This window comes from Panthera leo, chromosome E3 (assembly GCF_018350215.1).
Source record: "Panthera leo isolate Ple1 chromosome E3, P.leo_Ple1_pat1.1, whole genome shotgun sequence".
Classification (NCBI taxonomy): Eukaryota; Metazoa; Chordata; class Mammalia; order Carnivora; family Felidae; genus Panthera; species Panthera leo.
In genome coordinates, this window is record NC_056694.1 from 5,486,212 (window position 1) to 5,511,300 (window position 25,089).

General features: G+C 47.5%; 1 protein-coding gene across 3 annotated transcripts in view; it reads right to left on the minus strand.

The window, feature by feature from the left end:
* Positions 1-1,594: 1,594 nt before the first annotated feature.
* BAIAP2L1 (BAR/IMD domain containing adaptor protein 2 like 1) overlaps positions 1,595-25,089 on the minus strand; it is a 93,109-nt gene continuing 69,614 nt past the window's right edge. For 2 of the 3 annotated variants that reach the window (XM_042922709.1, XM_042922711.1), the window contains 9 exons: positions 24,834-24,971; positions 24,032-24,184; positions 22,079-22,246; positions 19,439-19,586; positions 17,351-17,567; positions 16,646-16,723; positions 15,424-15,604; positions 2,300-2,337; positions 1,595-1,805 (listed from right to left, as the gene is read on the minus strand). In XM_042922709.1, coding sequence (XP_042778643.1) covers positions 1,730-1,805; positions 2,300-2,337; positions 15,424-15,604; positions 16,646-16,723; positions 17,351-17,567; positions 19,439-19,586; positions 22,079-22,246; positions 24,032-24,184; positions 24,834-24,971 — 1,197 coding nt within the window. In that variant the 3' untranslated portion in view covers positions 1,595-1,729. The remainder of the gene's footprint in view (positions 1,806-2,299; positions 2,338-15,423; positions 15,605-16,645; positions 16,724-17,350; positions 17,568-19,438; positions 19,587-22,078; positions 22,247-24,031; positions 24,185-24,833; positions 24,972-25,089) is intronic. The other variant, XM_042922710.1, reaches the window with a different exon arrangement.

Below are 25,089 nucleotides of genomic sequence, written 5' to 3' on the forward strand. Positions count from 1 at the left end.
TATTATAACGAAACATAATACCTTGACATTACTCCATGCCCGGGGCCTGAGGCAAGCCCGCCCACCCTCTGTGAGGCAGGTGGGTGCCCGCTGCGGCCCATTCCCTGGAGGTGCAGAACGGGTCCCCGGGTGGGCCCGCAGACCGCACCTAATAATCTGTAACGAAGCCAAAGGATCCCAGAGAGCGGAGCTCTGGAGACCAGGGCCCCCACCCCCTGTAACACACCGGGGCTGTGTCTTAAACCCTCCCCCCGCACCCCCCTGTTGAAAATACCGGGCTTCCGTGAACCCTCCTCTTAGAGGAGCGGTGGACCACGTAACTAAAGTGGACCGTGTTTTCTTCCCTGGCTGGAGCGTCTTTCCTCAAGACAGGTGTACTGCCCGCCAACCACTCGGCCCCTGGAGAGCCCTCACATGGGTCTGACCCCTCAGCTCCTGGGGACCTCGTCTGGTTTGCCAACGCGGCCGGGACAGGACCAAGAACGAGAAGTGGCATGCACACACACTGGTTTACCTGCGTTTGCCCGGGACTAGTTTCAAGTGTCTAGAAAAACGTTGATAGTTACGGCGAGACCAAAGGGGCTATGATAAAAAAAGAGGGCCCTCTTCGCCCACACACAGTGAATGGCCTGGGTGTGAGTCCTGATTCTGCACTCCTCCCAAACAGGGCCCGATCCCTGGCAGCCAGAGATCAACTCGGCCACTCGCTCCGAGGTCCCTTGGCACGGGACACCCCGGGTTCTGAGGGCACGGGGCAGGTCTCGGGTGAAATGCAGAACTTCCCATCCCAGCCGCTGAGACTCGGGCATATGGCTTTGTACGCGCTGTTTCGGGGCGTGCGTAGGTGTGTCCGTACCCGACTCAGAAATGGAGAAACTTGGATCCCAGGGGGTTTCAGAGTACACCAGCGATGGAGGCAGCTCTGGTCAGCCGGCTTAGCGAGAACGCCCTGGGTCTGCACACGCAGGGTCCTTACACGCGTGAGTGACGCCCATCACCTGCAGCACAGCCTGGTGTGTTTTCATTGGTGAATCCAGTCGGTGACTCCGAACTACCAAAGTCCGTGGCTCTAGGGTTATGCAAGTACTAAACGTGGCCGTGACAGGGACAGGCAGAACACCTCCGTGCTCTGTAGCGATGTCTAAATCAAGGGGAACTTGGGGATTTCTCCATCTAGGTAGCTCTACATTTGGTTAAACAAAAATTAAGAATTTTTAAGTTAAAAAATCAAATTTTATAGACTATTCATAATTTATATTGCTTAAAATTATGATTTGCATGCTAAGATGCAACTTTACACAACCAGCCTTTCCTTTAGATAATGTTATAACGCTAGATAAGAGCACATGCTTTTTAAAATAAAACTGTGCTCATTTCATGCAGAGAGCTGGTCACGAAAGCAGACTATCCCTCATTCTATTAAAAAATAATCACAGAATATTAAAAAAAAATGATACAGTAAGGATTGGAACCAAATTTTTGGTCTTCTTACAGAATGGGAGGAAAATATTTTCACTGATTTGAGTTGGTCACTAGACTATTATTAAAGACAAACGTATCAACCCAACTATGTTAAATTGAGAAAACGCGTCGATTTGCTCAAGTGGAATACATTTAAAATCAGGCACCCTTTGGCGAAGCTTTGCAACAGTTAAGCGCACACCAAACAACACATCATTTTGCAAGTGAGAACTTAACGTCGGAGGGACTGGAGCTCCCGGCCTGCTCTTCATCGAATGATCGGTGCAGAGCGATCGTTTGTCACCGTCGGCCGGAGTTTCACCGTCGCGAAGGGGTTTTCTCCGCTGCAGGGGGAGAGGAAAAACCACGTCTGCAGACATACTACAGGATGGGAATTGGGTTTTAGAGGAGCTGTGAACTACCGTCCTTGCTCTGTGAAGTTAGAAGGCTTCTGTATAAAACTCTGGACGTTTTCTAGACACAGACGTTTCACGGTGGCAGTCCTCTCTGTGCACCCATGCCCACCCGTCACAGAACTCTCCAGGGCTGTAGATGCTGTAATGGGAGAGCCCACCCTTCTGTGGCCCTGTGTGGGAGGGGTTACGTGAGAGAGCCATAAGGACGTGGTCTGGATCAAGATGCCAAATGCAACATGGCTGGGAGGCATCCCTTGGGGACCCAGGCAGAGGCCGGGCAGGCTTCCTGTGCTGTGAGAACAAGGCGGCCGCCTTCTCCTTGGACCCCATAGGCCTAAGGCGCCTCGGCCGGGACACCCCCCCCCACCCCCTGCCCCGGGCTGTGCACCTACCAAGACCCCCAGGAACACAGTTCAACATACCTGAGAAAAGGAGGCTTTGCTGTCCCATTTGCGTCGTTCTGTGAGGAAGATAAAGATGAAGTTTATGGAATGGTCACGAAACCGGGACATTTTCAATAAGACCTTAAAGGTAAAGATATCTAAAGTGCAAGGAGCAATTTACGGCTGATGCGTGTAAGCCCACCTGAGGCCATCTCAACGTCTGTCTAAAGTCACCTAAGGGATAAGGGTAAGAACAGAAAACCGAAGACAGTGAGGGGCCCTCACAAGTGCTGGCATGTCTCAGGCCTTGGAAGACCATGGCCCTTAAGCTGCCCAGCCGTAGTGCCTACAGCTGGTGTTTTGGGAGCCCAGTCCTGAATGAGGCCGTTACAAACAGGAAGGAAAAATAAAACCTTGTTGGGTTTTGGTGCCCACAGATGTGGTGCCAAGGGCTAGCCAGAGATCTGGTGGGAAGTTCCAGAAGATGGGACGACAGAGGGACAACACTGCCCTTGCCTTCAGGAACTACCAGAGCCTGGGGACTTGGGGGGGGTCTCCCAGTGTGGCCAGGGACCAGGGGTGTGTGTGTGCCTTCTGTCCTTCGTTTTATAAAGCTAGAAGGCTTTCAGAATTTGCTTTAAATCTGCTCTGGCTGTTGAAAAAAATCACTGGCCTGAGCTTGTGGGGCTAATTCTCAGATGGCTGCCCAGGAGAGGGCAGTGTAATGCCGTCTGAGCCACAGGCCACCAGACCAGACCAGACTCCTGGAAGCTCCCAGGATTCCCAGTGGCCTCAGGGCATATGGGCCTCTGAACACTGAAGGATAGATAGCTCTTCTCACTTCTGGTTGCCAGCCTAGGGTCGAAGGCCATAGTTGGAGGCCAAAGCCCAGGTCAGGGCTCTTTCTGCATGGCTCCTCTTGGGTTGTGGACACAGATTCTCGAAGTACAAGAGAGGCTGTGGGCACTGGGGCTACTTCAGACCTGTGCCTGCTGTCTCTGTGCCTCTGAAGACCTCCGAGCGTGCTTTGAACCTCGAGACCAGCAGGTAAGCAAGGTCATTCTGATGGGGAGCCCCAAGCACCTGAAGGCAACCCCAGTCAGCCTTGTGCCCCAATTCAGTGTCTACCTTTTCTTTTGTAATTTATTTGAGAGAGAGAGAGAGAGAGAGAGAGGAGAGTGAGTGGGGGGGAGAGGGACAGAGGGGAAAGAGAATCCCAAGCAGACTCCACAAACCCTGAGCCCCAACACAGGGCTCCATCCCACAGCCCTGGGACCGTGACCTGAGCCAAAATCAAGAGTCGGATGCTCAACTGACTGAGCCCCCCAGGCGCCCCTGTGTCTACTTTTCATCACAGATGCACACAGCGGCTGCCCTGCTCAGCATGTCCTAATAGGGTTTTAAATGGCTGCAAAATGATTTCTTCCTACTAGGCGTGCTGAGCTTCCCCAGCAGGCCTCAGAGCAAGTCATTTGTGGGGTAGTGCTCTCATTCCGTGATGGTTACAGGCTAATTTATGACTTACTGAAAAAGCACCAGGATGCCTGCCCTACAATGGCACGTGTGCTCAGTCCGTTGGCAGTGGCACGTCGCCTAGAGCAGACAGCCCGTGCACAGAGGCACCAGCTCACGCAGCAGAGAGGCCTCCAGTGTCCTCCCTCCTGGCCTGGAAAGCACACTTCCTGCAAAGCCAGGTGTGGCCTCTGCCCGTCTTGCGCTTGGCCGCAGAGGCACACTTGGCCCTCTTGCTCCTTGATACTGTCTGGAAACCACCTTCCTGTGGCCTTTCCCGGGAGCACGCTCTGTCCCTGCCGTGTGCGTCCTCAAGTCTGAGGAAAGCTCCGTGCGCTCTGAACTGGAAACCAGAAACAAAACCCTCCCTGGAGTACTTGCCAGACAGACTCAGCCTCAGATGGAAAACTTTGGGGCCTGTTCCCGGGAGGGCCTCCTGAGTCCCGACTGACCCAACTGAACTTTAAAGTTTATTTAAGTACTCTCTACACCCAACGTGGGGCTTGAACTCACAACCGTGAGATAAAGCGTCACATGCTCTACCGATTAGCCAGCCGGGTGCCCCCGACCCAACTGAACTTTAAAATGAGTTTAGGCACATGTTCACAGGCTGTGCCATTCGAGTACTCGGTCCAGACATTTGAGAGAAACAAAAATGGCTGCAGAGATGCAGCACACTCGACCCTAAAGTGACAAGTGATGACTCCGCTGTGAGGAAGGAAGGTGAGAGTAACCTGGGACAGCCCAAAGCTATTTAGTGCCAGGCAAACCCGGGTCCTGGTGCGGTACGTACCCCGCACACACCCTGGCCAACCTACACACGTGCACGTGGGCACCAAAACCCCACTGGGATACTCAGAGCAGCCCTGACAGGCCAGCCTCAACATCTATCAACAGGAGAAGGGACAAGAGCCTTCTATCCAGTGAATCCACGCAGCGATGGAGCGCCACAGGACAGCCCGCTGTGTGGTTCACTTCCTCTGAGGGCCAGACCAGATGCGCCGTCACGGGGTCCGAAGTTGGGGCTGTCTGGACTGAGAAGGGACAGCGCCGTGTGTGTGTGTGGGGGGGTGGGCTTCTGGGGGGCTGATAATCTAGGTCTTGCTCTGGTGCTGGTTATATGTAGCTGCTTTGTGAAAAGTCCTGCACTTTCCTGAATATGGCATTCTTGAATGTCTGCTTTTAGAAAAACAGGACATTTTCAGAAAGGTTTCTCCTCTCTTTAACATACTTCCACTAAGCCCACTCCTGTGTTCCCTTTCCTGCCAGTGAAGGGCACCCCCAGGCCGTGTGGCACTGCCCTCATTCAGTCTGTTAGGAAGGCTCATGTTGTGCTCAGAAGCGTCTGCGGAACCTTCCCTCCAAGCTGACCACACGACCCCGTCCCTTGCGCTGGCCAGTGCCCCAAGCCCGTCTGTCCATCCTGCCTGCTGCCTCCAAAAGCTCCAACTGAACCTGTCCCTCCACAGCCTCCCTGAGGCTGAGTCATGGGGTTCGGGTCTCCTGGTCTCTGCGTTCCCCAATCTGTCTTTCCCTCTTCCAAACAGCAAAGTCTCTGGAGGCCTTTCTTGGTCCTGCGTCCCTGGACCGGGCTGGTCTTGATACGCCTCCTGCTGCCCCAGGGCCCCTCTGCACAGGCTGCAGGCCATGAGCCACCTTCTCCACACGCACGGTGCAGGGCACACAGCACATGCTAGAGCAGGTCTGTGGAGCTGAGCTCCCCAGGGTCCCCTAGCCCCCTGGCAGAAAAATTCCTTCTACAATGTGGACCTTGCTCTGAGTCAGCAGTACGTATCCCGCACTTTTCTACAGACTTCACAAAGGCCGGCACCTATGGCCTCAGAGGCACAGCCGGTTGCATGTTCTGTGTCCCCTTCTGGCAAGCAGCATGGTGCTGGTCTGGAGTGTACTCAACACGACAGGAGGTGATCAAGTGACAAAACCAGGCACCCCTAGGGGCTAGGCATGTCATTATGAGCGCGGAAAAGGTTATCCGTGAGACAGTAAGGGCAGTGAAGGCCTTGGGCCTGGTCAGCAAGATAACCCATAACCAGCTTATTTTGACCCAGCAGGAACAGGCAGAGTAGGGCACATCTTGTGATTCCCCCAGAAAACAACACGCAAGTCCACCTTGAGTGGGCACTTGCTGCCACGTGGTGTCCATCCATCTTCCCCTTCCCACTAGCCAGGCTTCTGCTTGGGTGTCCACCACATGTCCACGTACCTGAAGGCAACTACTTGGTCCCAGCTTATGGGTGGTCCAGGTCAGCATAAGACCACCCCATACAGTCGTCCTCCTGGCGGTAGGCAGACACTCAGACGAGACAGGGACTTCTGTGGCCCAGTGAGAATGCTGAGGGGGGTGACCTCTGCTCTCTGCCCACTGGTGATATGGAGCTCATGTCCCCAGAAGACAGGGTGACTGATGAGAGAGCCCTGAGGGAGGCCTTGCTATACCAACCCTCTCTGGGCTGCTGCTTCCATCAGATAGTTCCTTCCTGTCTGAAGCTGCTGGAAGTCAGCTCTTACCTGCAACACGGGCAGCCCTGATGCTTGTTTTAATTTTTGATGTCTGTTTATTTTTGAGAGAGAGCGCATGAGCAGAGGAGGGGTAGAGAGAGAGGGAGACACAGAATCTGAAGCAGGCTCCAGGCTCTGAGCTGGCAGCATAGAGTCAGACGCGGGGCTCAAACTCCTGAGCCATGAAATCATGACCTGAGCCGAAGTCGCACAGTCAAATGACTGAGCCACCCAGGCGTCCCATCCTGATGCTTGTTTTAGATGTTAACAGCTAATGCCAATCCTCAACGTGGGCTAGACTGATCTCACAAATCACAACCTCTGAACTAGTTCAACCCCTTTATTCTTAAATGGGGACACTGAAGGCCAGACAGGGAAGAGTCAACTACCCTGGGGAACCAAGGTGTCCCCTGTGGAGAGGAGATGCAAAAAAAAAACAAAAAACAAACCAAAAAGGCCACACTCCGGGCCCTCCCTCACACACACTTGTGGCTTACACAGGGCAGTGAATGCTGAGTTTGAGAAGCAAATGTATGTGGAGGAGAACTTAGTTTTCAACAGCTCTTTCAAGCCTGGTTCTCTATTTAACAGCCCTGGGCAACAAGAGAACGTGGCCATCAGACCCTCCAGCTTCAGTCTCAAGGACCACTCCCCCAAGCCCTCCAGGGAGAAGTCGGTGTCTCAGAACATCACAGGGTAGCTACAGAACTGTGGGGCTGGTGGGCCCAGGAACATTGTATGGTAGGCAGCTCCCAGGATTGGGTGTTTAGTATACTTAATTAAGCCTAAGAATCCTGGTGTTTTAAGACTACATGTAACTGACAATAACAGTTGTACATAAAAATTAAGTATAAAAGTATTAAGATGCTTTGCCAGCTGCCATGGATCCCAGCATCTGGCTGAGACAGAACATACCTTTCCCCAACATCATCAGCTGGTTTAAAAATTTTAGTTTAGGAAAAATAAATTATCAGCCTGGCTGGGCATAAAAACTTTTGAGATACAAAATCCCAGGACCGCGTACCAGGCAGGCCTGAGTCATGCTACATGCTTCTCCGCCATCATGTTTCTAGATCAGGCTTTTAAATGGAACACTGTTCTATTTTTGTATGATCTATACCTGATTGTCCAAAATGGTAGCCACTGCCTGCATGACCCAGTCCTGGACATTTCTGTCCAATCCTCTAACTGTTATGAGTCACTGATCAGCCCTGCCCATGCCCTGACACCGGAGGATTAGATCCTGTGCCTCCTGCTGCTCTTGCAAGAGGCCACCGAGCCGAGGCGGCCGGTTCCAATTTCAGGAGCTTCCAGGGCTCCTGAGACCACTTCTGGGGAGCAGAACCAGTTCTCGTGTGCCTCCCCGCAGCAGGCCCGCAGGTTTCAGTTATGTTCGCGGAACTCCTGATCTGACTTGCCAGTGACGAAACGCAGTCGCTCGTCTAACAGAACGGGGTCAGCAGAGGAGCACGTGAGGGTGTCCGCCGTTGGAGGTGTGGGGTTTTTTCTTTGGCAGTTTGCATAGGATCTTGAAATAGGACTTCAAAACGTCAGTGACAGAAATGGAATATCAATCATTTAATCTCACTGTGCAACTGGGAAGCACTGTGTACGTATTTTGGGGTCATTACCCTCTTTATTCCAAGAGAAGATGACTCTGTGGTCTTACAGATAAGGAAAACTGAGTATCCTGAAGAGGGTGATGGGGGAGGGCGCCCCTGAAGTCGTGGCCGGCAGTGTCTTGTTCAGGGAGGCCCTCTGACTTTGTGGCCGTTGCTGGTTTTTAAAAACCAGTTAGTATTTTCTTGTGACCTTTATGAACTGGTGTTCTCCATTACCCTCCAGACCACAAAACCGAAGCAGCGATCATCGTTACCTGCCAGTACCTCGGGAAGAGCGTAGAGGGGACAGTGGGACCTGTCATACAGAGCGTTCTGATGGGGGAGGGGCAGGACACACTGATGCATGGCCAGCTGAGGTGTCAGAACCATTTCTCAATCTGAAGGACTCCGAGTCCTTCGCTCTGTGTCTCCCCCTCTCCTCCATCTCCCAAGGCCCCACAGTCCACCCCACGGTCTGGGAGCTTAGAGAGCTGGGCTGGCAGCCTTCCCGTAGCACACCAGCCCAGGCAGCAGCACGGGGCTCATCTGGCACTCATAAATGCCTGGTCCGAGAAAGTGTTCTGATCCTACTGTGTGCGGGTGCTGGGGAGGGAGGGTAAAATATCTAGTCGGGGTGCCTGGGTGGTTCAGCCAGTTGAGCATCTGAGTCTCGATCATGGCTTAGGCCATGATCTCACAGTCTGTGAGTTCAAGCCCCTCATAGGGCTCTGCACTAACAGGGCAGAATCTGCTTGGGATTCTCTCTCCACCCTTCTCTCTCTGCCCCTCCCCTGCTCATGCTCTCTCTCAAAAAAAAAATAAATAAATAAAACCAAAGAATTGAAAAAACAGATTTGCCTATATTTTTCTCAAGGAGATCTACTGAAGTGCTAACAGCAGTCATCCTGGAGGTGAAGTTACGGATAGTTTCTAACAGAAGTTCTTTGGTTATTTTTATAAGTAGCAAATTGTGTTACTTTAAAAAGAGGTATTTCGGGGGCACCTGGGTCAGTTAAGCATCCAACTCCTGATTTTGGCTCAGGTCATGATCTCACAGTCATGGGATTGCATCCCCCATCGGGCTCCATGCTGAACATGAGCCTGCTTAAGATTCTCTCTCCCTCTCTCTCCCTCTCCCCTGTGTGCACTCTAAATAAATAATAAAGAAGTATTTTAAATAAGGTATAATGATTAGATATTTTAACTTGGACTTTGCTCTTTAACTTAGATCCGCAGCTGTGATGGCCCAGTAGAGTTACAGGAAATCTCATTTCAGCAAGTGTTTATCTAGCAAACAGCAGCATTTGGGGGGGGGGGGGGGGGGCGGAAATATATATGTATATATATATATGTATATATATATAGTTGTTTTATGTATAATATAGTTGAAATAGTTGTTTTCATTTATGTATAATAGATATTATACATATATATTGTATACATACATATATGTGTATATGCATGTATATATATGTATTGTGTATATAATGTAATATGTGAATATATACATATATATTTATATATAATACATAAATGAAAACTATTTCAGTAGGGATAAATGTTATTAATTCGAGAGCATCCTTATTTCTGTCTCCAGAGTGGGGTAATTTATCAATTTGATTATTTGTAGTAGAATCTGAGACAAAATTTTCACCATAAAGCCATATCTAATGTTAAATATAGTAGAGCATGAAATATATATACACAGATGAAAAAATTTTTATCAAAAGTGAGAAGAAGGGTCTCTCAAATTGTACTTTGTCCTTTTTTTTTTTTTTTTTAAAGAGAGCTGAAATGCATGAGGAGCAGAGAGAGAATCCCACACAGGCTCTGTGCTGACAGCACAGAGCCTCAAGTGGGGCTTGAGTTCACCTGTGTACTCTGTACTTTAAAAATCCATAAGTAACTTCATCTTTAAGGAATAAAAATACATAATACCCTGATTATTTTACATTATTCAGAATGTTTTTCTAGTAGTTTACATGTATAACTTAATTATAGGTAAGAATTTTTTTTTTTTTTTTAATGTTGGCATTTCAAAGATCTGGAACACAGAATTACATAAATTATCAAAAAAAATCCTGGGGCCCTGAGTGGCTCAGTTAGTTGAACGTCTGGACTTAGGCTCAGGTCATGATCCTGTGGTTTGTGAGTTCAAGCCTCATGTTGAGCCCTGTGCTGATAGCTCGGAGCCTGGAGCCTGCTTCGGATTGTTTTTCCCTCTCTCTCTGCCTCTCCCCTGCTCATGCTCTCTCTCAAAAATAAACATTAGAAAGAAAAAAAAAAAAAAAGCTCCAACATACATTAACGTGAGCAAACCAGAACTGCTTCCAAAGTGAAGACAGGACGATGGTTTCTCCAAGCAGGCCACAGTGGTCACTAGCTCCGTCAGTTCTTACCTCTTAAATAACTTGTCATCCCTTTCCATCTCCACCGAACGCGACTCCCACCACCCTCATTCCCTGGACACCTGCACTGCCTCCTGCCCCGTCACCAGGCCCCAGCGCACACCCTGAGGGCCATCAGCAGATGCCTGCCGTGCAGGAGGACGCAGGAAGGACGACGCACGGCCCAGACATCCTGGCTCGGTGTGCTTTTCTCCCAGCCTGTCCCTCCCACCGCCTTTCTGGCTGTGGCCCCGGACCGCACGTAGCCACCACGGTTCCCACAATGCACATCTGGAAGGCTTTGTTTGGTCAGAGCTCTTCCTTTAGAACTTGGCTCAAATGCTTGCGACCAAGAAGCCACCCCTGTGCTTCCCAGGAGCCCGAGCCCTCCCTCCTCCGCCGCCCGTCACGTATTTGCCCTCCACACTTTCGCATGGCTCCACTGCTCACTGGACTCCACTCCTAGGCTGCCTTCTTCCTGTTTGTTTCCTAAGGGCTAGCACAGGGCCTGGACCATGCATGGTAAATTTGTCAGTCAATGCTCAATGGGTGAATTCCAACATGAAGGTCTCACCGTGGTCCACAGATCCCTTCTACACTGTACATCTTCACACATCATTTAACTGTCTTTAAAAAAGAAGTATGGTTGGTCACAGTTGTCTGATGCCACGGAAACATTAGTTACCAAAGTTATGCGACCTCACTACAGGTATTGACTCCTTTGCCTGTTGGAAGTACTAAACATGCCTTTTTTATGGAAGGTTTCAGTTATTAACTGGGGCATGTGGGTGACTCAGTCGGTTAAGCACCTGACTTTGGCTCAGGTCATGAATTCAGGTTTGTGAGTTCGAGTCCCACATTGGGTGAGTTCGAGCCCTGCTTCCAGTGAGCACTGCTTCTCTCTCTCTCTGCCCCTCGTGGGATTCTCTCTCTCTCCCTCCCTTACTTGCTCCCTCTCCCTCTCTCTCTCTCAAAAAAAAAAAAAAAAAAAAAAAAAAAAAGTTCATCAGCATTCATTATTCTGACGCTTGCGAAGTGAATGATAACTAAAAGCACCACTGGAACCCATACAAAGAAAGCATTTTCGTTAGATATTTGGGGCTTCTAAATGTTATATGAGGGACAGCTGGGTGGCTCAGTGGGTTAAATCTGACTCTTGATTTCAACTAGGTCATGATCTCACAGTTAGTGGGATTGAGCCCTGCAGCCCTGCTTGGGATTCTCTCTCTGCCCCTTCCCCGCTCTCTCTCTCTCACATAAAAACATTTTTAAAAAATGTTACATGAAACCAAACATTAATGGCTGCTAAGATGAAACACTAGAAAAATGTCTTCTGGCTTACAAGACAGAAATAGGGGGCCTGACTGTAGTATCAGGGTGATGCTGGCCTCAGAATGAATTAGGAAGTGTTTCCTCCTGTTCAATTTTTGGGAAAATGTTTGAGAAGGATGGTATTAGCTATTCTTTATTATTTTGGGCAGGAGAAAACAGGATTTTTCATTGTATCCAATCCAGCGTAATAACAACTGCATCAGTACTTTTGTCATAAAGCTTTACTGACACGGTAACAATACTGAAAGTTTTCTAAAACCGAGACTGTGTTGGCTAAAATGTCAGTGTTTTCGCTTATAATTTCAGTGTTAACTATGATTTTGGGGCAAGGTTCTTTTTTATCTTAAAAGACATTACGTAGCCTTAAAGTAATGGAGCGAGGCGGTTATTATCAAAGCTGCTAATACCACAAAAGGAGAGATAACTAGACATGTGTCCCCCTGGATGGACTAGCCACCACCACCACCGATGAAATGCTCTAACAAAACAGGCAAAGAAACAAAACAATAATACTGATTCTGATCAAGGCCGAGAATACAGGAGAAAGGGGAATGCAATAAAGGACACCACGGGATTGAGTTCAGCAAAATTGAGCCTGGGGACACCCTCCAGGACAAAAATCTGGTTCTTCCAGGTACATTATAAGGAAAAAGATATGAAGAGACTCGTAGGTACAAACACTCATCATGAGGCTTGGTGACCAGTTACAGTGTATGCAGCTGGTCTGGATCCAGATTCAAACTATACTGTAAAACTTTTAATAAGACAATCAGAACTTTGATGATTGAGGAATGATTGATGACATTGAGGAATTACTGTCAATTTTTAAAGATATGATAATTGGTATTGTGGTTGTGTAAAAATGAAAGGTATTCTATTTAAAGATAAAATTTTTAGGGGTGCCTGGGTGGCTCAGTCGGCTGAGCGTCCGGCTTCGGCTCAGGTCATGATCTCGCGGTTCGTGAGTTTGACTCCGCGTCAGGCTCTGTGCTGGCAGCTCGGAGCCTGGAGCCTGCTTTGGATTCTGTGTCTCCCTCTCTCTCTGCCCCTCCCCCGCTCATGCTCACTCTCGTGCACACTCTCTCTGTCAAAAATAAACATTAAAAAAATTAAAAAATAAATAAAATGTATTATATTTAAGGCATTTATACATGAAATGACATGAAGTCTGGGATTAACACTGAAATGACGGAGTGGCTGGGGGCAAGGTGAAAAAGACTGGTAAATGACCTGGTAATTGTGAAAGCTGGGGGTGAGAGGATCAGGTCATTAGATATCTGACTCTTTCCACTTTTGTGTATGTTTGAATTTTTCCCTAAGAAAAAGCTGAACATCAAAGACAGGAGAAGGCATTACAGACAGGTCACACCAGGACAGCATACCTGGGTATTCCTGGATCCTATGTTTTGTGACATGCACTTGTAAGGTTTGTTTCCCCCGGTAAAAGGAATTGTATGCTTTTCAAAATGCCTTAAAGTCATTTCCAAACGCTGTGAATACTGCTTTAAAATGTACGAGGGCCTTTAATAAAACAGCATTTGATATCTTTATCCTTCCAAGCGATTTCTTCTCCACGACAACAGAATGGAAAAGCTCCATTTCCAATAGCTGTGTGTCATTCTTCTGAAAATAATTTTTGAGTTAGGTATTCGGAGTAACTTGGAATGATAAAGGTGCAAACGATTACCATACAGTATGCTTCTCTGAGAGGAGCCAGACAAAGACATTTTTGAATGAAATTGCAAAACCTTGCACTTCCTGGATCAGAACACACCACTGCAGCTTATGATGAAGTAGGCATGTTTCAAAACACCCGAAGGCTCGCACAATGAAACACGGGGCACGTTTGTTAAGAGTGCCCATCCCATGTAATCCAGAGACTGCGCCCAGGCACCATTCACAGCTGAACAGAGGCCGCCAGGGGTGCAGGGCTGTGGAGCCACACACCCCGTGAGAAGCAGGGAGATGCCTCAGCATGCACTACTGAAAGGACCACACAATAACTGGAAGATAAAAATCACAGTAGCCCAGAATCACTGCACCCAAGTGCCCGTGGGCCACCCACAGTGCCCCAGGGCGTTTCCAGGTGGAAGCCGGCAGCCCCCAGGAGTCCAGCCCACGCTCTGGCCCTCACCTCCCTGGCTCCTTCCCACTGCAACCATGCAGCCTCACGGAGGTCCGGACGCCACCTGCCCCCTCCTTTCCTACCCTCTGGTACCGTCTGTCCATGGCCATGCCTGGATTCCATGGTCTGGAACACCACAGCCCCACCCCTGCAAACACCTGGAACTCTCTGCTCCTCCTCCAGCCCCACCACCTGGAAACCCTCCAACACTTAATTACTTCTTGCCTGAGCTGCGCAGCGGCATGTTGCTGGACAAACGACCGTACCTCTTGGCTTCGTCTGAGATCATGACCCCAAATTGTAAACAGGCATCGGCATACTGCGACTACCTTTCTGGAGCGCAGGCACCTTCTCACTCCTCAAAATGCCTGTGTCACAGATTCTCTTTCTTGAGACTTGCTCGCTCTGCCCCCATCGGCTAATGATCTCACTTCCCTGGCCGACAGAGTGGATGTCCTCAGTTGGGCACTCCCTGTGTGTCCCTTCTCCTGGCCCGCCACTGAATCTGCCAGGTGTGCTCTTCTGGCCTTCGAGGCCACTGTCCTTTTCTCTATCCTGCCCCTCCTTTGTGATATAGTCTGTCCTGAGACAAAACTGACAACACGCACCCCTTTCTCGATTCTCTGCCATCCTGGAATCATGGCCTCGTTCTCTGAGCATACCAAGTACGTGCCCTCCTCTGCTCCTGTGTCTGGGAATCTCTCCCCTTGAACCCTACATGATGGGCTCCTTGCCATTCAGGTCTCAGCTTCGACGTTGCCTCCTCGGGGGTGCGGATACGGTCGCGTGCTGCCCAGATCCCACTCAGGACCGAGAGACTGGTACTGGGCTGCAGGGGGGTGCTGCCCTTGGTCTTCCAGGCTCTTCTGGAAATCGCCCTGGCTAAAGCCCTCGCGCCCTAGATGTTCTCGCAGTCCTGCTTCTCCCCTGCCTGATGCTGCGCCCTCTCTCACAGGGGCGCACCCTCGGGATCCCTCATAAGCGCCTGCATGCAAACCTGGGACATCCATCTGAGCTGTCACCCCTTCCCCTCTATCCCTTCACCTTGCTTTGATTGTCTGCATGGCCTCCATCACCGCCCACTTCCTCTCAGTAGAATGTAGGTTCCAGCAGAGCCAGGAATTGGTGTCGCTCATCTCTGTACCTCGAGAGCCCACACCAGGGACCGGGGCTCGGCAGACACAGCTGCCCAAGGAATGAGGGGGCTCTGGGCACCCACGGCCCCTCCGGTCTTTCTTATAGGGTTGTTTAGGATTCCAGAGAACGTACATGAAGCGGTGTTTCCCCAGCACATGGTGCACACTAAACACCTTCTGAAGGCACTGAGATATAGTTACCATTCTTAACCTGAAGTCTCCCTTCAGGGAATAGTATGAAACTTGAAGGAAATGCAGAAAAAGGTGAAGTGACTGGCAGACTGGAGCCAGGACCAAAGGCGAGGAGAGAGTAAAACCTGATACCATCTGACAAACTGCATTTACAGATAAAATACAAACAGAAGAGGGACCGAGTTTAGGAAGCTGAGTGGCTGTGTGACAGAGAAGGGAACCCAGAAGAGACGGACACATGGCCTGCCCCCAGCCCGCCCCATGGTCGCAACCTTCATCCCTTTGGGAACGACAGCCCACACCCCCCACCGCCATTCAGGAGCTGGGTCACAGCGGGTCACGCTGCAGTTCCACTCACAGGAGAGGTGCTTTCTGGTTTGGACACCGGTGCTTTAAAGGTAGAAATACTTTTGGAAATGTCTGCTCTCTTATCTGCAGCCGCTTCCAGGGACAGACATTGCAAGTAATCTGGCGGGGGGATGACCACGCTGCTTTTCTCGGATAAGTTCACGGTGCTGATGCTTCTCACTGGCGCTGGGCTAACAACCAACAGGCAGAGAAGGTGCATTACATAAGATCCCACCATCTGAACCCCGAACATCCTGAACATCCTATGGCCAGAACTGCAACAGATTAACAACCACACAGGGTGTGGGGAGGAGAGGACACATAATAGACCTCTATGTAAAAAGGACTGTCATGTTTTCACTGGTTTATAAATGTGCACTCAAAAGAAAACTAGCTTAATTCAGGGCTGGCTCTTGATTAATTTAAGGAGATCAATAAGAAAATGAACACTAAAAAGTGTTGAGCACTTCAGATTAAAACAAAACAAAAAGAACCTCAGCATTTTGACATCGTAAACACGATACCTAGTTTCATTCCTTGGCCCAGTGGCTGTTGAGCTACATGGCCAGGGATGAGGATACAGAGACGACACTGACCAGGACTTGGGGGCATCAGCTGTGGTGCTCAAAGGTGCGCCGGGACAGCTAGATGGGATGCAGGGCTTCCCTGAGGTGGGAACCACTGAGGATGTGGCAGTTTAGGGTAAAGATGAGGGTAGTCTGGAGGGGTCACTTCTGAGGACCCCACGGGGCAGCCGACTACTACTGTGCAACACACACGCAAGTTTCACAGCCAGGTGTGGGAAAGACCTTCCTGGGTTTTAGCCTTGGCTCCACCTTTCTGTGCCTCGGTTTCCTCAATTTTAAAGCGGCGACCTACCTCATAAGGCTGTTCTGAGAATTAAATGAGCTAGTCAGTGTAAGGCATGTTGGCGCTTCCTAAGCGGCAATGACCATGACGGTCGCCTTGGATTTAGTAACCAGTTGGGGAGGGGGGGGTGTGGTGGGTGGTTCCAGAGGGTGAGGAGCAGAGTCTGGGGGCGTGCCCTCACAGCAGAAGCCACAAGGGAAACAGCCGCGGGTAACAATCCCCCTTTTGTGCTCTCCTACACCATCGGGGGTTTCCCTGTGGGGCTGGCTCCATATGCAGACGGAATTCTGATATGGCCGAGAACATGCGGTCAAAGGTGAGTTTGTGGTCACTGGGAAATGGGAGCCACAGTCAGGTCCTACCTTGGTGTGGGCACACTCATGGCCTCCTTTGCATCTTCTTCCAGCAACTTCGTGTAAGATGCCGGGAACCAACCCCTCCTACAGGTGAGTGTGAGAAAAAAACCTGATCATGGGGTCAGCAGCAGACAAGTGGACAATAAACACACCACGGGGGGACTTGGGGCAGCTCCAGAGCAGACCAATTCCTTTTCACCATGTCACATGATGTGTATTTTATACACAGCATTTATTTTATTTGGATTCTCTTTTTGGGTTTTTTTCCACATTTATTTAATAGGTAAGTAATCTACACAGAAACCAACTTAACCACCTTACAGTAAAGCCTGTGCACCTACTTGTTGAAATGAGGACACTAGCCTTTAAACTATTTGTGGGCTAAATCTTAACAAAATCTATCTAATGTGCATATTATCCTTGAGAAATCCAAAGTCACATTAAAAAAAAGGAAGACAAAGAGTATTTAAAGTACTTTCTGAGGCGACTTCATATGATCTATTCAAGAATCAAACTCATCTGCAGATGCACAGACATATAGAAAATGGCCCGGAACAGAGTATAACTCCGATGAACTAAACTAGGAACTTAACTTTGGTAAAAATACTACAGTGACCACAAGGACTCTGCTACTCAACGGAGATACAGCAGTTCCCTGAAGCAGCGGGCGGTCCTGACTCCTGCGCGGGCAGCATCTACCCCAAGACTTACGCTTTAGTGGTGTCGTGCTCCCCATAAAGCCAGCCGTCTTTCTCCTCGGGGACGAGCAGCGTGAGGACATCTCCCTGGGCGAAGCTGAGCAAGCTCTGGTTCGCGCCTGCGGTGTGTGGGAAGATGGTTTTCACCTTCTGCTTCTTCATCATGTTCAGTCCGGTTGCGACAGAAACCGATCGCTGTAAACTGGGATCATCTGAAGAATCTGTTAAAACTGAGCACGGCAGCGATTGCTTTTCAAAGAGCGATAACACGGCAAGTTCACACCAGCAAACCCCAGAAAGCCACCCACTCCTGTCTGCCAGCGATCCTTCCACTTCAGCTCCACGCGCCGTATCTCCGAGCCTTAGTCTTTGCCTAGACCAACGGACGGCTGGGCGGGGAACAGCGGCCTGAGGCCCCCCACCGAGGACAACCCTTGAGGCTAAATGCTCTTCCCCACGCAGAGAGGACACACATAGGCCAAGCCTCACCCGTGCTCTGAGGTAATCAGAGGCCAGCTGATGCATCACCAGAGGGTCTGATGCCTTCCTCACCCTCCTCTCCCAACATGAATCCCAAGGCAAGGCGGGATCTACTCAAACCCCACTGCCCACGCTCTGGGCTGCAAGGAACAAGAGGAGACTGGAAATGCAGCTATTCTTGCCGTGCTCACTAACTGAACCCTAATCAGTGCCGTCCACACTTTTGATGCTTCGCAGATTCTGAGGGAAGGACTAGTTATCATCCACAGTGACTCAGTGGGATCACAGCTAGCACGTGGCCTAGCTGGGCACCAGATGTGGGTAGCCTGACCCCACAGCCCGGACTTTGATACGTGAAGCGCTATGTGACCTGTACATTTCTGTCTCCCTTGGAGTGCGGGCTGATACTTACCACTCCAAAGAAACAAAAGAGCCATTCTGAAAATCTCCTCTCCTGTCTCACCCAGGGCTGCAAAGGCTGCAGTCTGTGGCTCTCTCTAGCACATGGCTTGAAGGCCATGACTTTCATGAGTGAGCCTGTGAGACACCTATCACAGAAAGAGGGGTCTCTGGTGTCAAAAACTCTGCACAGAGCAGAGCCTAACCAAAGCTGCCTGAAATGTCTGCAAACAGTAACTGGTCCTGATTTATTAAAACAGCATCAACAGAAATTTAAGCAGCGAGAACTTAAGTGTTCAGAAGGCATGAAGTTCTCTGTTAGAGATGATGTAAAATGCTGATTATAATTCAAACCAAGCCTATTGGTAAGATTAATAACCATAATTTTGTCATGGGAACTTTAATAGTTTGTTTATTGAAAAAATAAATTTTATTACAATTGCCACCTAATATGGCACTCAGTGTGGAGGCTCTTTGTACATTATATTTTAAAATGTAACACCTTTCTTTTAAAAAAAAAATTTTTTTTAATGTTAATTTTTGAGAGAGATAGAGAGAGGCAGAGCACAAGCGGGGGAGGGACAGGGTAAGAGAGGGAGACACAGAATCCGAAGCAGGCTCCAGGCTCTGAGCTGTCAGCACAGAGCCTAGTGTGGGGCTCAAACCCACAAACCGCGAGATCAAGACATGAGCCGAACATGAGTCAGATGCCCAACCGACTGAGCCACCCAGGTGCCCCTAAAATGTAACACCTTTCAATAGCACAATTACTCTATATAAACATGAATCAGTACATGGAATTAGTATGTGTTAAAGTGTCACTTATAAAATGTCTTATGGTTTTATAATAAACTCATACCTTTATTTATTTTGAAGTGTAAGTTCCAATAAGGCAATGCTGAATTCTACTTCATGGTAACATTTATCCAAAATATTAAAAAAAATTTAAAAAGGTATTTAAAAAGGGGCACCTGGGTGGCTCAGTCAGTTGAGCATCCGACTTCAGCTCAGGTTATGATCTCACAGTTTGTGAGTTCGAGCCCCACGTCAGGCTCTGTGCAGACAGCTCAGAGCCTAGAGCCTGCTTCAGATCCTGTGTCTCCCTCTCTCTCTGCCCCTTCCCCGCTCATGCTCTGTCTCTGTCTCTCAAAAATGAATAAACGTTAAAAAAAAAAAATTTAAAAAAAAGGTATTTAAAAAGAAATCAAAATAAATATCTTACCTGTTGAATTCTTTATCCTTTCTGAATTCTGTGCAACTGCTGTTGGGTTATTAAACATATCAATCAAAGGACTGGTATACGCTCTGGCTGAAGGAGCTGGGGGCACCTTTGGTGAATATTTAGAAAGGGTGTCATAATCTTTCCCAACCTGTGAAAAATTCCTTATTAGTTTAATATTAGTGTAACACAGCAATGGACTTACAGAGATTTCCAGGGCTGATGGAACATGTTTTAAATTCCACTTTCTTCCCCAAATTCTCTTAGTTGGGTGGTAATGCCTTATTCTGAATTATTTCAAGATTATCACATTCTTTTTTTCATTTTGTCTTTTTTAAAGCAATTACTCCCCATTTCCCACATCCCCTGGCAACCACTAATCTACTTTCTGTCTCTATGGATTTTAGGGTCCTCTCTAGGTCTATAGGATTTGTCTTCTTGGCTACAGAATTCTATACTTAAAATAATTTTTCCAAAGAATTTTGAGTGCATTGCTCCTTTAATTTCTAACATCTTGTTTTGGTAACAAGAAATCTGGTACCATTAGTGTTCTCTTTTCTTTGTGAGTAATTTATTTTCCCCCCTCCCAGAAATTTTTAGAATTTTCTCTTTGCCTCTTTCTGCAACTTGACCACGATCTATTGAGGTTTGGTTTTTTCCTCTTGTCCAGGCTCACTCACTCAGTGTTAAAGAGCAGGCAGGGTCTACTGCAGTAACTTCTGCAGGGACCATAGTCAGGGCAGCAGAGGGGGAGAAGTGGCTGGCCTTGAATATACCTGGAAGGTGGAAACAACAGGGCATGCCTGTGGGTTGGCTGTGACTGGGGAGGGGGAGGGGGAGAGAGAGGGAGGGCGGAGTCCACATTTGTGCCTGAGCTACTGAAAGGATGGAGCTGCCATTTCCTGGATGGAAAAGACTGGAGAAGCATGTTTAGAGTGAGAAAATCTATCGTGTGGTTTTGGACAAGCTGAATTTGAGATCCCCATTAGACATCTGGTGATTCTAAGAAGGCAACTGGGTATCTCCAACCTGTCTAACATTAAGTTTATATCCTCTCTTTTTGTGTGGCATTTTGGGAGAGCTCTTTGGCTTAATTTTCTAAGCAGTTCCATTCTGCTAACAAGCCCGTCTACTGGTGTGGGGTTTTCTTGTTTGTTTGTTTTTTTGTGGAGGGAGGAAGGGGAGAGAAATTTAAAAACCTATTTTAGAAGAATTTCAAGCAAGTACAAAAGTAGGAAGAAGAGCACAATAAATCTTTATGTACCCAACACCCAGCTTCAACAGTTACAAATTCATGGCCACTATTGTTTCATGTACACCACACCCATCTTCCCCCATGCCTGGATTATGTATGCTGAAGCAAATCCCAGACATTTCAATTATAAATAATAATCCAATTTTTACTTTCCAAAATCTCTAGTTGATTTTTCCCTGGGGATGTAATATCTTTTCATCTCTTTCTTAAGATTTCTCCTCCGCTATTTCCTCTGTTGCCTCCGGTATTGGCCATTCTGGTTTTTTTTCTTTTGGTGTATCTTTTTATGGCATTGTTTTTCCTTACTTGCTCAGTGATTCCTGGTTATCTGTCCATCTTGGTATCTTACAGCATTCTCTATTCTTTTCACTCTTTATGGTAGTATGGATTTTGCCTGTTCTCCTTATCACAGGCTACCTACAGTGGGGTAGAGGACAGGGAAGATACTTCCAGGAGCATGCATGACCTCTGCAGTGAGGTGCTTTGGCCAGTAGACCAAAGTCCCTGTTGCCTACTGTTCATTCAGCGCAATTGGGTCATTCAGCGCAAGTGGGACATTCAGCGCAAGTGAGACAGTGGGGAAGAAACCGACCAACTTAGAGGATGCGAATCATACAGGAATGTAATGTCCCGGGTTCTCCACCGCTTCTTGCAAACCATGGACTCTGAGCTTACTGCTCCGCCCTCTGCTGCAGTCTTGCCCTGCACATGCTCAGAGCTAAGGTTTCCTTCTCTTTTGATTCTCCACACACTGATCTTGCCTTTCTTTTAGACTCCTTCAGGGTTGCTGGCCCACTGACAGCACCTTCTCTTATTCCCCATGCAGTTATGGATCTATTCTGTAGGTTGCTGACTGGTCTTTAGCATCTCTGCTATCATTTCAGAGGTTAGGATGGACTCATGTATCCAAACTACCCACTGGAAACAAATCTCCACATGTCTGCACAAAGTACTAAAACCCGGGTTCAAAGAACAGCAAACTACAATGCTTGACTGCATTACCTTGAATACTGGGGTGGCCATATTTTTTTTCCCAGTACCAGATTATGTTGTGATGAATGGCACCAGAGTTTTGCTAATTATTCTCTAAGACACCTACACTTCCTTCACTACGAATAAACATACAAATTTTGAATCATTACAATTAAAAACAGTAACAATAACATTTCCAAAACAAAGATAACAGTGGTATCCACAGCACTACACACTGCTAACCACTGCACAGCCAGTGTCAAATCTGAAGGCAAGGGGATACAAGTGAGAAAAGGCAGGCCCTAGAATAAAGGAAGACCTGTGATTCCCACTAACAAAAGCCTTGGTCCTCTGTGCAAATTTGGCCCAAATCGTATTAGTAAATGTGAAATCTTGGGGAGAAAACCAGTTCCTACCATGTTGCTTCTCTCGATCATTGGTGAAGGCTGAGGCGTTCCGGACACTGGGGTAGAGACTGGGGTCTTAATTTCTTCTATCATATTCATGATTTTCTCAGGTACTTTGGTAGCATCCCCACAGGTCTCCTGCCACCTAGGCAGTTTGGAATTGAGTAATTCTGCAGACTATAAATCCAAAAGAAACACAACTAAACACAAACATGTATTGCTCAAAGAGCTGAGAAAAGTTACATCAACTATCAGTGGTAATGTTTTACTGACTTACTACCACAAGTCTGAGACATTGTGTTAAATCCAGTGAACATTTAACCATCTCTGAGCATCTGCCCTGGGTTACTGGCTGAGAAAGATTAGGCTCCTTTTCTACAGGAGCTTCTCCATTCCCACAGCATGAATGCAGAGTTTAAGACTACTACAAGAATTGTAAATGATGAAGAACAAGCTCAAACACCAAAAGGGAGGCTTGAGCAATCTTATTAAGCCCTATTGTTTCCCCAGTGGCCTCAGAAATGCCAATCAGTGCTTTCTTCCTCTTACTCCTGAGAGAGGGCAAAGCCCTCACCCCAACCCTTCTACGCCCTCAGACTGTAACCCTCACACACCAACTGCTTGGGCCTGCTTTATCCAAGGAGCCCCTGAAAGGACTGGGACACCGAAGCCAGGAAAAGGGAAGGCACAAGAGCAGTTTTCAGAAAGGTGATGTGACTTCCAATAGAGAAAAGAAGTAGACTTAGTTTATGCTACAAAGCATAGCTGGGATCCAAAGTTAACAGTAAGAAAGAGTCTGCCACCAACTAGAGCTCTCTGGAAACAGGCCAGGTTGCCTTGTGTCACAGTGAGCATCCCTTCAGTGGCAAGGCTTTGCTGTAGGAAGAGCTTCACGGTCACTTGGCCTATTGACCCTGGCCCAGCAGGGCACCCTCACCATGGAAAATGACTCTGCCAAAACTAGTACAGATGCACTGTTGACAAAAGTGATCATCTAATACTGCAATTCTTTCTTGTAACAATGTTAGATCTTAGGAATTTAGATTTGGTAGTTGCAAACACTTTATAAAATATGTAACATTTGCCTGATGCATACAGATAGGGCCAAGTTGTTTCCCCCGAAAAAGAGGACGTTGCCTTATATGCAAGTGTTTACAAAGCTTCTACCATGGAGCACTCTACATACATACAACAATACATACAACAATATATACAACATACATACAACAATACATACAACAATAATGTAATGTTGTAAATTACATTAAAAATAACAATGAATATTTGACTTCACTCAATGCTAGTTTTGGATGCTTACACAGGCCCAATAAAATTTATAATTTAAAAAAAAGGGAAAGGGAAATGACACATATTTTGTAATGCTTTCTGGGGGCATAACCTCAAAACTATGTGTGCTGGAAGCAGGGCCGTAAAGCCAGTCATTCAGTTGATGAGATCACGAGGAAACACCTTGAGGAGGATAAAAAAGTAACCACAACAACTGTCTCGATGCTGGGACAGAACTTCCAGGGACACTTCTGTACATGGACTCCCAAGGTGAATATCTCAAACCACCCAGGTGGGCTGGACTTGGGGCCCACTGGGGCCCATCCCACGGCTCTGGTGAGGACACTGATGCTGAGGATGCATCAGAGAGAGTCTGAGAAAAGCAGACTCATAGGTGAGAAAAGAAAAAGTGCTGTTTCTCAATTATTAGGCATTTTATGAAATATTTTAAATATGGATATATTACTTAAATATTATAAGCAACATTTGACCATTTCATCCACGTTTCTGAAAGTTTACATATTCAAGTTGGCCAAAACTCTTTCTTTGGAGTCTTCTCATTGGCAAAATAGGCCCATCACTTTACACTGAGGCACATATGGAAGGTAAGTAATTTCTAGGGCATTTGAATATGAAATTATTAATAATGCAACACAACTTGCCATCTGAACCCACCTGTAAATGATAATAATGTAAGTGATTTGCAAAGCTACAGTGTTTGTCAACCAGAAAGCAGAAGCGCCTTTTCTCTTCAAGCAGAGCTTCTTTGCACCCATCTGCAATAAATTTCTGGATGTCGCTCTGGCGAGAAGTAACGGTTTCTACATACTAGGAAAATAAATAATAATTATACAAGTATGACATGAGGAATCAGAGCTGCACAGCCAGACGTTTATCTTCCACCATCTTTGCACTTGGTTTATTTTGATAATGGAATAAATACTAAATGCAGATAAACATTAGATAAAATAACAAAGTGGTAGCCTGATCTGAGCAGGTATTATCATTCTCATTAAGATCCCTGACTCATGTGCAGAAGAACTCTGCCAAAGGCCTTCCACTCTGTGCTGGGCAATTTGCACAAAATATTACTTTATGTTTCAGGGACAGGATTGTGTTCTGTTGGAAAATCAACAGCTTTAGAACCAGAAACTTCGAATTCAAACCACAGTTCTAAGTATCAACCATGTGACTTAGCCTAAGCCTCATTTTCTTCATCTGTAAAATGGGGATAGTAATGCTAACCACCCTCCCCTGAATCGGGAAAAAAATGCCCATGTTCTTAGGAGGCTACTAATTATCCTCGACTCTGGAAAACTCTGTGGCCTTAAGCTCATACCAACTCAAAAATGCTCGTAAGCTTCAACAGCAGCAGAGCAGTAAGCAGATGAAAGTATAGGCTGAGTGAGGTAAGCAAGCTTCCCTGTAAACTGCACAAATCATCAACAACAAAATAAAGAAGTGCTGAAAAGTTCACCTCAATTTCTTTGTGTTCATATTTGAGCGCATTTCGTCCTCCTTGACTTTTCCTTCTGATCTTCTTCAACTCTGCTTGAGATTTCTCCAAAGAATCTAATTTATTCCTGTGTTCTGTTTGGTATCTTTTAAGAGTTGCCTGTAAGTGAAATGTTGTGCTTGTTTTAGTGTAGCACCATACAAACTGTTGGGCAGTTACTGCTGCCAATATTTCCACTGGACGTGGCCCTGCACACCCGTTCCCTCCCTTCCACTTC